This window comes from Caenorhabditis briggsae (assembly GCF_000004555.2).
Source record: "Caenorhabditis briggsae complete genome, chrX, whole genome shotgun sequence".
Classification (NCBI taxonomy): domain Eukaryota; kingdom Metazoa; phylum Nematoda; class Chromadorea; order Rhabditida; family Rhabditidae; genus Caenorhabditis; species Caenorhabditis briggsae.
This window is the reverse complement of record NC_013491.2, coordinates 78,752-91,927: the sequence shown is the minus strand read 5'-3', so window position 1 is coordinate 91,927 and position 13,176 is coordinate 78,752. Positions and strand designations below refer to the sequence as shown.

General features: G+C 34.0%; 3 protein-coding genes across 3 annotated transcripts; 2 read left to right on the top strand and 1 right to left on the bottom strand.

The window, feature by feature from the left end:
* Nucleotides 1-2,230: 2,230 nt before the first annotated feature.
* CBG08054 lies at nt 2,231-3,648 on the bottom strand (the record flags this gene model as incomplete). Its single annotated transcript, XM_002643147.1, has 7 exons — nt 2,231-2,338; nt 2,389-2,497; nt 2,541-2,662; nt 2,812-2,913; nt 2,958-3,001; nt 3,170-3,347; nt 3,592-3,648. The coding sequence occupies 7 exons, from the start codon at nt 3,646-3,648 to the stop codon at nt 2,231-2,233; spliced, it is 720 nt and encodes a 239-aa protein (XP_002643193.1).
* A 5,912-nt stretch (nt 3,649-9,560) lies between these two features.
* Nucleotides 9,561-11,268, top strand: Cbr-npr-11 (the record flags this gene model as incomplete). The annotated part of the gene is made up of 7 exons (XM_045238663.1): nt 9,561-9,674; nt 9,735-9,884; nt 9,933-10,081; nt 10,155-10,353; nt 10,400-10,569; nt 10,759-11,055; nt 11,103-11,268. The coding sequence occupies 7 exons, from the start codon at nt 9,561-9,563 to the stop codon at nt 11,266-11,268; spliced, it is 1,245 nt and encodes a 414-aa protein (XP_045093644.1).
* A 1,164-nt stretch (nt 11,269-12,432) lies between these two features.
* On the top strand, nt 12,433-12,951 carry CBG08052 (the record flags this gene model as incomplete). Its single annotated transcript, XM_002643145.1, has 4 exons — nt 12,433-12,536; nt 12,585-12,661; nt 12,706-12,769; nt 12,813-12,951. The coding sequence occupies 4 exons, from the start codon at nt 12,433-12,435 to the stop codon at nt 12,949-12,951; spliced, it is 384 nt and encodes a 127-aa protein (XP_002643191.1).
* Nucleotides 12,952-13,176: the final 225 nt, after the last annotated feature.

The following is a 13,176-nucleotide window of genomic DNA, read 5'->3' as shown; positions in this document are numbered from 1 at the left end:
ATAAAACAAGAGTATTACAGTGAATAATCACAAAAATAACTTGTCAGAGACTTTTAATTGAATTTTTCAAACGCAATAAAGGAACTTCCATTGACTTTATGTTCAAAAACAGTCAGTTCTCGTTCTCCTCCCGATGAGTGAGTAGGACAAACAGAACGAATTCATAAATAATAGGCGGGAAAAATTCATAAATATCCGACAAAAAATGCTAGTTGTCTGAAAGGTTTCCAAAGACACCGGCTGAACAATTTAGAATAGCAGAAGTTGAATAATACAAAATCAACAAAGATTGTACAATTTTGAAACGCAAATCACCTGAAATAACATACATATTATTCGGGAATATGGAATAGTGAAGTATTCATTTGAGTAACTTTTCAATTATTAAAGCCAAACAGTCTAAAAGATGAAAGATGACGAAAAACCAACAGAAAACAATTAATGTAAAGTAGTGGTCTCTTTCTCCTCCTACTCCCACCATTTTTCCTTTCTTTTAATGCACACCAGCCGACTTGACCCAGTGGTGCGTGAACTTAAAAAAAAACTCCGTTTAATGCGTTATCACGCAGAACAAAGCGGCTATGAAGGCCGTTGGAAAGAAAGGGGCAAAACTTTTTTTTGTGCCAACTTTTTCCTTTAATGTAAAGTATGCATGAAAAATTCAGGGTGCGGGGACATGAAACATGGTGATTGAGGGTCGAGCTTCTAACTCAACAAAAATAGAAGCAGTGAATTAAAAAAATAACTTCCGAAACGTGTTTAAAAGAGTGGGCACAAAGTAAAACGTTCGTTTTTGCTTCACGGAATGAGTTGTTGTGACATGGAGAAAAACATAGAAAAACAAAAAAAAAGACAAGTGATAAAGAGAGTAATGAGCTATTAGAAAAACGACTTATTTTATTTCGTGACCCTTCGTCTTTTTGAACTCTTCAAGTCATCGAATCAGTTAATTTGAGTCATTACTTCTACTACACAACAGAATATACTTTTTTACCCATTCCCTGTAAAACGGTATTTATCGTCATTACCATCAAAGAGTTGCCATCCCTTAACAATTCTCGGGGCAACTGTTTGCATAAATAACACAATACGTTCCCAAAACTATAAAACTCCAAACATTCGCTTGAGAAAAGAAATCCTATAAAGCTCTAACGAGAAATAAGTCATCGAGAGAAATATATAGCAGTGCGTCGGTGTCCCTACCAATATCTATTTATTTTTTCTTCCCTCCACTTTTTGTTCTGAAGCCTGTTATTCATCATCAGTTGAGAATAATACATAAAAATTCAATTGAAGACAAAATGTGATTATTTTTCACACATGTTCGTCTCAAAGTGTTTAAAAAAATCTGAATCGTTCCTGAATTATAAGCAAGACACTTACCGAGAAAGATAAACCACACAGTTATACGTTTATACCTCTAAAAAAATTCTAAATTAGAATAAAGATGTAAAACTATTTGATCTCCTCTTAAAAATTATGCGTGGTTCTCATAGGTTTGTCATTGAAAATTTTTGTTTTAAACTCAGAACCAGCGTAATCAACTTCAAATCCAGCCGATGTCGATAACTATTGTTGTAAAAGCTAGTCCATTCAAGTTACCATAATGTTCATCACAATTTATTCCCAATGTAAAAATTACTTCCAGCCTAATGAGCATCGGGAAAAGTCTGGTAGGTACCAGATGTATTGTTCAAAAGTTGACGACGTAACTTTTTCAGATTCGTTCTGGCTGAATGATTTGATTTTTTGTTCTGCTTTATTTTTCTGGTTGATAGAATAGGTAATTTTTTAGTAAAACTCTGCTCCTGGAGGGCGTGTTAATGGTATTGAAAAAGTGTGAATTCTTGCAATTTTTGAAAACGCTTTGAACAGTTTGGAGTGGAAAAAACGGAAATTATAGCAAAAAAAAGGTAATCAATTACAGACAAGAGAAAATGCTGTGAAAACTGAAAAGAAGTTATTCATTTAAGAGAAAAAAGAATGAAAGCCAATTCTCAGTCGATCGCAAACAAAGCCGTCATATTCAGAGAGATGAAAGACATAACTTTTTCATGCACTCAAATGGATTAAGTTACCCTTCTTTTTCTGTCTTGGTACCACTCAATCGCAAAAAGAAAATTAAAATATAAAGCAACGAAAACGTCTTATGGGAGAGTTAGGTTAATAAATGATTCTAATAGACGTTATCCAACGTTTTATTCGGAATTCCTGTGATGGACTTCCCAAATCAGTTTGTTTCTTTACGACGAAAATATGAAATTAATGGGATCCAGCAAAATCCATTTACTATTGCTGGCTCTTCATTGTTGCTTGTCAGAACTGTGGTTGCGTACACCTACAAATACCAATTGAAAAGACACTCGAAAAAGTAACATTTTCACTGACAGGTTGATCACTGAAAATTTCTTCGTCGTCCTCTGTTGCGAAACGTCTTTCGAAAACTGTTTCCAAAATATCTTGCATGATTATGTCCACATTGACACCAGTTTTTGAGCTGAATTTTCTGGTTAAAAAAAAATATATTGTTGGCCCTATACCTTGTCTCAAAACAAGAAAACCCTTGAGTTTCTGCAAATGTGTCCACATCCCGCCAAGGAACCTTTATTTCTGAAGCATCGGCTTTTCCGCCAACAATCGTGATGGCCGCCGATGGAGGTATCTGGAAAACTGTTCACAATTATGTGTGTTGTCAAGAACCCTCACAATTAAGTAACTCTTTCTACTCTCTTTTTTTCTAAGCGCTGAAATATTTTTGTCATAGATGTTTTTTTTTGAACTGTACGACTCAATCTGTGATCAATTTCTTACTTTTCTTTGAAGATTCGGCAAATTGTGTTTCATCATTTCAAAGGATTGCAAATCGTTTATAGCATAAAAGATAATCAGAGCGTCTACATCTTTCATGTGTTGCTATAAAACAAAACAATGTACTCCTCAAAGTTATAAAATATTACCTGTTTAGCACCGAGAGTTTCACCATTCGTAAATTCTTCCAAATCTGAAAATTTACCTGATATTGTCGCACTGTGTTGAACTTGGTCCAAAATTGACAACATCGTTTCAACTATTTACTCCCGTACTTATAGCAAAAAAAGAATGCCATATTTTTTGATTCATTAAAACGGTTCAATCTCGAATTAAGGTTCGTCTCAAAACATAAAATTACCTTTTTCCAGAAGTTCCACTGTCAGCTTCTGCTCAAAAATCTTCTTGACAATCACTCTATGCAAACTTTCCTCAGCTTTTTTGTCATTAAATTTTCCAGATTCAATTCTCTCAATGAATGCTGACTTTCCAACTTTTTTTGAGCCAGCAATCAGAATTTTGCACCGTCGAGATGGCTCCTAAAAATCACTTTTCAAGAGATTATCATGATAATTTGTTTCAATTTTTTAGTTAGCGACTGTGAATGAAACGTTTTTAGCTTGAGCACACCAGTTTTGGGGTTTCAAACAAACCTTTCACAAGTTTAGTATGAAAATAACAATCGTAATTAAATTTAAAAATAGAAAATATCTTATGTTGCCTGATTATGACAAAGTAGGGCTCATCAGGTTTTTTTCGCTTTTGAATACAACAAATACTTACCGGAATGTAGTTGGATGGCAGCTCGACCAACACATGGGACTCAGTATTTTGACTCATTGATTTTTTCTAGTGAACGAGATAGAATGCCAAACAGACCCAAATAATTCTGTTGATTTGAACCAGTGATAACGTCATGGTTTCTTATCTATCGCGCCACTTATGGAATTGATACGTTCCACATCGGAAGAAGTTTCTTAACTGCTCACGTCTAACATGTGTCAATTGCAAAAGTGCGAAGTACATATCATATGTGAAGAAAAATGGACGGCAAATTTCCAACGTCTAAAAACCCAAGCATTAAGTAGAGACTTCCATGAAATCGAATTTAAGCGTTTTTCAACACGTATTATTTGAGAATATATACTGAAATTAACATTATCAATCAAAATCGCAACAAAACGCATGCACGTTTATGTATTTTTCAGTAATTTTCAGGTTTCACTAAAAACTAAGCCAATTTTTCTAAATATCACAACAGTAATACTAAAATAACAGCTATTAGTTAGTAAGACATAAAATATTAAAAAATATGGAATTGATAAGATACATTGAAGAACAATGCTACACACGTTTAAAGAAATTCAATTTTGAAATACTGTTGTCAGTTCTGTGTTAGTTATGTTTTGTTAAAAGTGGTGGGAGGACATTGTCACCTACGAAAAACATCCTCAGCATCTTCTTCAAACATCTTCTTTAGAGAGTTCCATTTTTGACATATTGGCTTTTTTGGGATACCAGGTTTCGTTTTTGGTATATTGTCCAGGCAAAGCTCAACAACACTTCTCATCATCAGATAGTGAGATCATCGTGTCTATAATAATAACTGCAAATCATTTCCGTTTAATCCTGAGACACTACGATGTCGCTCATCTGTTTCCAGCTTCATTGAAAGAATATTCAACCAATTTACACATTTCTCATTTTCTGGGAAAGCAGCGCACTTCTTGAAATTAGCTTCGTTTACAAATGAACCTCTAATTGGTTGATAATGAGGAGCTTTTTCATTTTTGTAGATGAGGGAAGAGGGCGGAAATGTTTGTCATTTCTCATTGACTTTACTTGTGTAAAATAAAGAGGCAACAATTTTTTCATGTTTCGCACACATTCTATTTCGAAAAATATGGATGAGTGCCATTCGACAAAAATTTTACTGAGATTTTTGCTTCGTTTGACTATTCCGTTCGTAGTTATATGGAAACTGATCCTTAGGTGCAAGTTGACATACTTTCATCAAGAGTTCAGGCGTCCCACTTAAATTTCAGAAAATTATTTCTATTTTGGCCAACAAAATTTCAGGAATGGAGTTTTTTTAATCGACATGAGCGCAGTCTCAAGAATTTCAGATGTCGGTTCATGTATTTCGAAATAAAATGATCAAGTTTTTCGGTGATATTTAAGAAACACTTCAATGGCTTCAACACATTATATATACATTTTCTTAGAATTGTGTTGAAAACCATGAAATCACTAAACTATCTCGTTTTGCTTCTCCTTAGCACACCAAACCTGAGCTTTCTTGTGAATTCGACCAAAAATTTTAATGAGGGTTTCCAGTCATTCATAGCGAGAGCCAGTTGAACTTTTTACATAGATGTTCCTTCACTTATTTCCTTATTCATCGAAGTTTTACTATTTATGTAACCATTGAGTGAAGCTAACAAAAAATAATCTCGGATCCTTTATATCTCCAATACGACTGTACTAAAATAGATTAACCAAATTGAAAATAAAAAATCCACTCAGTTTTTTGTGTAACGCTTATACCCAAAATTCCCAAAATTTAAGAATGTATTACAGTGTTAGTTTAGCTGGGCGTGCTAACTCAAAAATGCTAAAGCCAAATCCAAACTTGTCCCAACGAAAAAAAAAAGCTTTTCCGTCTTTTTTTTCCCACTCTTCTCGCAAAAAAAAGCTAGAAGAGTCAACAACATGGCATTATGAGTAATGCCTATTTTTCTCGTAAATTTAAAAAAAAAGTCGAATTTATCGTCAGAACCACGTCTTTGTTTTTTTTATCGTTTCTATTCAGGTTCTATAAATTACGCGTATATCTTAAAGAATGTCACTTTCTGGAATTAATTTAGTTTCCACAAATGGCTGTATTATTCTCGAACTAGCGAGATTCATTTTTAATGACATAGAGCGCGTGAAAAAACACAAAAATTGTTATGACAAAACACCATTAGGTTCTTTTTAGACATTCACATCAAAAGTATTGGATACAGCCGCTTTTTAAACAGAATTCATTAGCGAACTAAACATTTTTCTATGTTTAGAACAGAAAAAAAAAACTAAAATCCTCTTAACGACGTGTCCGTTTTCTCATCTCTTTTGGTTTTAAGTGTTTTGATGCTAATTCTTGAGCGGATTTTCACTTCAGTATGTGAAATTTCGGTTAATCTGTCTGACCACCCACTGATTGTTTTCTGTTATTTTTGCCATTTCTTGAATTTTCATTTTTTGGAAGTAGAATTGAGAAATCAACATTTTGGGTTGATATTCTTAAAAAACTTATTTTTCAGTTTTTCCATTTGTTCTTCCCAATTTGCTACTCAAAACAAACAGTCTGTAAAAAATCTATGGATTGACTATTACATCGTTTAAAAATTTCGAATGTGTTGTCTAGTTGACAAATGTAAAACACTTTGACGTCTGAGCTGAACCTACTCACTTATTTCTTTCATTTTGTTCTCACTTTGTCAGGAGCTTTTCGTACTTGTTTTTTTCATTCTCTCTAGTTTGTCGGAGTGATCAGCATGTAAGTTTATATGGTGTGTTCCTATTTTTTTTCTTTTTTTTCCATCCCATTTCAGAGGAGGGATATCTATGAGAAAAAACGCAAGTTTTCATGTATCTGCACATATTGCTTCTTTACATTGAGAATGTATCATCGTCGCTGCGCACAATCAAATTATCCCTTCCTTCAAACTTCTCAGAGAGTACATTATAGGGAAGTCCGGAAAAAAGAAGAAGAAAAAGAAACACGTCTTGAAGCTCAAATATGTTTCACCAAACTCAGGAGAAATAATTATATTTTCTTCGTTTTTTGATGCTATTGTTACTGGCAAAATTTTTGAAGCTTCAGGACAATCCTTTTTTTAGTGATGAACAATATCTATTAAAGCTCATACTTAGAAGATTGGATTATTTTAATACTGAGATATTCTCATTGTGAGAAAACGTTTATGCTTACATTAGACTCAAAAATCAGAAGCAATAGTAATGGATCATTTTATACGGTTTAATATGAATTCATTCGTAGAGTTCTCCCAATAATTCAGCTAACATAAATTACTGGAGGTCTAATTTGCATCTTGCGGTTATAGGAAAAAACAGTTTTTTTGATAACACACCTAACCGAGGAGATCCGATTTCCTGTTTTTACTAGCCGCATAAGTGTTTTTCTTCTTTTTTACATTACTCGTTCGTTTTTTTGCTGCATTTACGTACATCTCATGACACTACTTCCGAAGTTGTTTTCCATGTTACTTTTTGCATTCAAAGTTCGATAATTTCTCACTGGAACGGCATCAAAAAAAATTTAAAACAGATTAACACCTGAAAAATAACCAGCTTAATTTCGATTAACTGTGCATGCTCCTAGATTTTCAATGTGAATATAATTCGCAAAAATATTTTAATACCGATTTCAAATTATAATTTTCCTCGTTCTTTTGAAATAACTATTTTCCATATGTCTTTTTATTTCCATTTTGCTGTAAGCGGGAAAAAAAAAATCAAGGATATTTTGTAGGTTTTCCCATGAAGTCAGCAATGTGAGTGTTGAAAAATACCCTGTATTTGGAAAGTCATATAAAAGCTTATCAGAAAAAAATGTTTCTGATAAATCACTATTAAGTTAGCTTTTTGAAATTTTAATTTCAATTTCGGTTTAATACAAATTTTGGCTCAGTACCAAAAATAGCAACAAGTCATTGAAAAAACATACGAAAAAAAACTAGAACCACGAAATATGCAAGAAATCTAAAAAAAGAATGACTTCTCAAGCAGCTGCTGTTTTTTGTCTCATTCCAATAACCAACTATTTTTATTTCTGGTTTTGTGTTTTTTTTTCTTTTTGTTGAAGTTATTAAGAAACCTTTTCTAAAACATTGAAACTTCTAACGTTATTTTTCAATTTATTTCTAGATTCCGATGATTGTGATTTCAAAATTTATCAACTTTTTCCAAGGAGATTACCAGGGAACGCACTAATAACTAAAGATATTCCAGTTTAATGTTTGCTGCAGTGCAAAATTTTTGATTGATCGTTTATAGATTCTCAGGTCGGCCAACTGTGCAAAAATTATTGAAAAAAACTCACAGTTCCATTTTTTAACTTCAGAAAACTAAATACGATCATGCACTTTTTCCCACGGAAATGATTGTGTGGAACTTCTTATTAGTTTCCAGACAAAATTCAATTGAATTATGTATTATTATATTCTTACTAATTATGTGAAAATCATAACAATAAAAACTACGAACGAGTTCAGAGGTTCAGAAGTTGTTTCTCCTGAATCTCGCCCAACCATTCAAACTTGGTGATTCTTGTCAAAAATTATTCTTCAGTAAAACAACGATATTGCTCCCAAAAATTCCTAATTCTGAAAATTCTAAGCTATTGTGTTCTCTCTATATTTGTCCTGTTCACTTTGTTATCTATGAATGCACCCAGATCTACATGCCCTACTCCTACGTGTTTTTCATTCTTTTTCTCGTTGATTCGTCGCTGGTTTTTCAATTATTCCACCACAGACTCTACTTCTTCTTCGTTTTTGTTCTTTTTCTGCCCCGCCTGCCCACCATCACATCTTTGACCAAAAAAAAAGAAAATATGAGATTCCGGTGTCGTTCCTATTTTTTCTACACGCTTGAGAAAACAAAAAAGGTCCGCGTTCGTTCAGGTTATTATTCAGTTTGAGCATTTATTAGAACATACTTGCTAGTCACGAAATGTGTTTCTATTGCCAAGATGATAAAATAAAAGTATAGTGGACGTTTATTGGTCAATGTTACTGTTTTTGACAGAATGCCTTTGTAGCATGCCTATTTCAGTCTTTTACTTGCAATTTATGAATCATTAAGTTGTTTGACAATTATGCTTATAAACCATATTTACATGAATCTTTTCGCAAAAAAAATACATTTTTCTGTTTCAATTTGCGATTTCAAATATATATAATTTTATATTTTGTAATCTTCTAAGTTCCGAACCAGAAGGTGTGAACCGGATACCTAGTTACGGTAGACTCTCTCAAATAAAACACATTCTGGGTTTATCAAATATTAACATGTGTAATTTTGTTTTTGTTTCATTTTACTTGAATTATCTGGCGCTAATGTTCTATTCTTTTTCAGTGTTGATACCGAACCCCATGTTTATGGATATCCCAAGAAAAATGGGCATCTTAGGGAGAAAAGGGATGAGATAAAATAAGTGGCAGTTGGAAAAGAGAGGAATTCCGTCAAAACAAAGTCATAGAAATTTTCATTTCTTGTTTGCTAGTTTTGGCTCAATCGTATTTCGTTCTCCGTCTCTCATCCACTACCAATTTTTTCACTTTCATCTTTATCTCCTCCATACTCACCCTGAATTTCAAGTAATAAAACTTTGAGACCTCTTCACATTTCAAAACTTTGATATCCAAACCCTAGATGCACAAACCCTAGAGTGACATGACGGATGCCGAAAGAATTAAAAGAAAAATGAGGAAAGAGATAGTTTTCACATTTCATCTGAAATTTCAATAATTACCCCTGTTTTATGTGTATACTGCTGACTTTTTTCCCGTTGTTCATTATCTATTTTATTGCATGAAAGAAGTTCTAGGTTCTCTGAATCGAGAATTGTTTTTTCCCATATGAAGAACTTTTCCCATATCTTTCGTCTGTTTTCCGAAGATTGAAACCTTTTTGATGGCTTAACTCAGCAAGAATGCAAAACAACATTCAGAAATTTCAGACAAATGGGATCGGCAGTAAACGAGTCATGTGACAACTATGTCGAAATTTTCAAGAAAATCAACTACTATTTCCGTGATGATCAAGTTATCAACGGTACAGAATATTCTCAGAAAGAAGTAAGCTTAATCGTTTTCTTGAAACAACATTCAGTTCTCAAATCAATTGAACATTTACAGTTTGGGTATTTCATCACCTTTGCTTATATGCTGATAATCCTGTTTGGAGCAATGGGTAACTTCTTGACTATCATTGTTGTCATACTAAATCCGTCGATGCGAACAACTCGAAACTTTTTTATTCTGAACTTAGCTCTGTCTGATTTTTTTGTAAGTTAGAGTCTGACTTTGTGCAATAATACCTGAAACTTGTCACAGGTTTGCATTGTCACCGCTCCTACCACGTTGTATACAGTTCTTTATATGTTTTGGCCATTTAGTAGGACGTTATGTAAAATCGCTGGTTCGCTACAAGGGTTCAACATTTTCCTTTCAACATTCTCCATTGCTTCAATTGCGGTGGATAGGTTTGTTTTTTATCATTCATCTTATATCATCTATTACCTGTTGTGAATGTTGACCTTGAATATGATTTTTCAGATATGTGCTTATCATTTTTCCTACCAAGCGAGAAAGACAACAAAACCTTTCATTTTGTTTTTTTATAATGATCTGGGTCATCTCTCTCATATTAGCGGTTCCTCTTCTCCAAGCATCCGATCTAACATCTGTTTTTGTGGAACCATCGTGTGATATTGCTTTGTACATTTGCCATGAACAAAATGAAATTTGGGAAAAGGTTTATCAGAAACTGGGACATTCAAAACCTATAAAATGTTTTCCAGATGATCATATCAAAAGCCACATATACTCTCGCCGTTCTTGTTACCCAGTATGCATTCCCGTTGTTTTCATTGGTTTTTGCGTATTCTCGAATCGCATACAGAATGAAGTTGCGATTTGCAAATAGAAACCAGAACTTGACTACTGCCACCAATACAAATCAACGGAGAAGGTACTGAAGAATTTTTAATTTTTTTCAATTTCAAGATGTGGGAGAAATAGATTCTGACTAATGGGATGTGAACAAAAAGGTTTAAACTTAAGCTTGAAAATGTATTAAATGATAGATCTAAAAAATTCTCACGACGTGGTGTTTCACAGTTGAGACTATTAACCACCAAAATTAAGTTTTGCAGATCAGTAGTAGAGCGACAGCGCCGCACTCATCTTCTCCTTGTCTGCGTCGTTGCAGTGTTCGCTGTAGCTTGGCTCCCTTTAAATGTATTCCATATTGTGAGCTCATAAAACATAATCATCACTACTTAGAAAATTTTCAGTTTAACACATTCGAATTTGTAAACAGTTTCTCAGTTACAACATTCAGCATCTGCCATTGCCTGGCAATGTGCTCTGCTTGTTTGAACCCTTTAATTTATGCATTTTTCAACCATAATTTCCGGATTGAGTTCATTCATCTTTTTGATAGAGTTGGTTTGAGGTGAGTTAAATATGACAGCGTGTTTTCAAATTTTCTCTCTGTTTCAGGTCTTTGAGAATTGTGATTTTTGGAGAACAGGAATCGTTAAAAAAGAGGACCGAGTGTAGAAATCGAGCAGGATGCAAAACTGTTACGACTACCGAGCCAACGACATTCCATAGGATGAATGAAAGCATGATTCTGAGTGCGATGGAGCACGATGAACAATTATGATCCAATCAGATCAATAAAATACAAATTTTGCAGTGGAAGTGTTTTTCTCAGTCTGTAAATTCATAAACTTATTTTTTCTCTGTGACTTCAATAATCGAAAATTTGAACAATTTCTCTGAAATCTCTAATAACGTTTTACCTTTGAAAACTGAACTGTCTTGTGGTCCGGGCATTTTGATGGTTGGAGGAGAACACAAGGGAAGAAGTGGTAGAAGAACAAAGTTTATTCTATAGACCAAATAGAAAGTGAACTTGAGAATTTTAATATTTGGAATAATAAAATAGGTCATACATGTCACGGGCCGTGGAAGAATTTTCACGGTCCTTTCAGCTTTAGAAAGGTTTGAAATATTCGGGACCGGGCTGGGCCGGAAAAATTTTTCTCCGGCCCAGCGCGGCTCGGCCGGGCCGGGTAGGGATTGAGCAAGTATGGAATTGGTTCGTGAACCAAGGTAGTTAGCTTCACTAACAATAATTGGAATATTAATTTTGAATTATCATTTGTTTCACGCCTTATTCTTAGAATATGCTTATCTTAGTGAATGCCAAATATCTTGCTTGTTTAACTTTTGAAAATCATCTAACTTATAACATCTTTCATTCGTTTGTATTTGGTTAGTAGATTCATTATTGTACTGCAATCCTCATTTTGTTCATTGTTTCTTCCACTAATATGCTAGTGACTGAGCTTATTTTTGTCCCACTAACTCGATTCAGTGGAAAAATATGTATTCGTGCTCCGAAAGCACAAGAACGAATACATAAACAAAAGCCAACATCTCCTCAAGTAACCTGATGATGGCTTTTAGTGTGCCCACGTATAATGGATCACAAGTGAAATAAGCACTAGAGGAGGGCTCATGACAAAAGCTACACAAGAACCTCCATTACTGAGGCGATCATCTTTCATATGCATAAATGTCAAAAAGATCGCCCATTCACACTACTTAAAAAAGTCTATTGTTCTTTCAAAAATCTGAAATTGTCATTTTCATAAGAATAACGTTAAACTGAAATGTTGCTCCTGTTATTACTGGCCGTTTGTTTTATTCCGTCGATCGAAAAACATATCGCGGGTAAAAGGACAGTAACAGTGAATTAGTTCAGATTATTGGTATTTCAGCGTGTATTCCACGTTGTGAGATGATAACAATGAACTCAAACATGGTTCCAAGTCAATACAATCGTTGTGTTTGTGATCTGGTGGTCGAAGAAAAAGAACTAGGAAACCTTAGCCATGACAAGCTAAATTGTGTACCAAATTTCAGGTATAATTCGTTTTAAAAAATGAGAAATGCCATTTTTTTTTGTTTAAGATCACTGAAATTCCGAAACAAAGAAACCGGAGCAGTGATGATACACAAAGCGGTTGTGGACATATGCTATGGAATGAGTAAGTGTTATCAAAAATTTGCAAAAAAAACCTCTGTTTTCCAGATGGTCGTATAGCAGTTGATCAAACACAGTTCGACGCGGAGGAACAGGAATTTCGGTTCACTAGGTGAGAGTTGAATCTTTTCATTATCAAAACAGTTCTATTTCAGAAACTTCCGTGTTGCCACTGTTTTCCCTGTGACATCTATATCACCGGCGTACAACCAAAAACACTCCTGGATTGACGACTTTCGAAGCAATATAATGCAGTTATACAGAAAACCAGATGGACACTTGCGTTTCGGTTGAAAAATATTAAATGATTTATTGTCCTAACACTGAGAATGGATGAGATGAATAAATTTTGAATGCACATTCAACTGAAATATATTATTCAAAACCCGAGGTAGACACACCAATCAGAGCTAAAATAAGAGAGACGAAAGTGAGGAATAGGGAACGGTTGAGCTGTAGAGGAGGTGGACAATCCAGAATATATTCGATTAAGAAGATGGAAAAAATTCATTACAATGA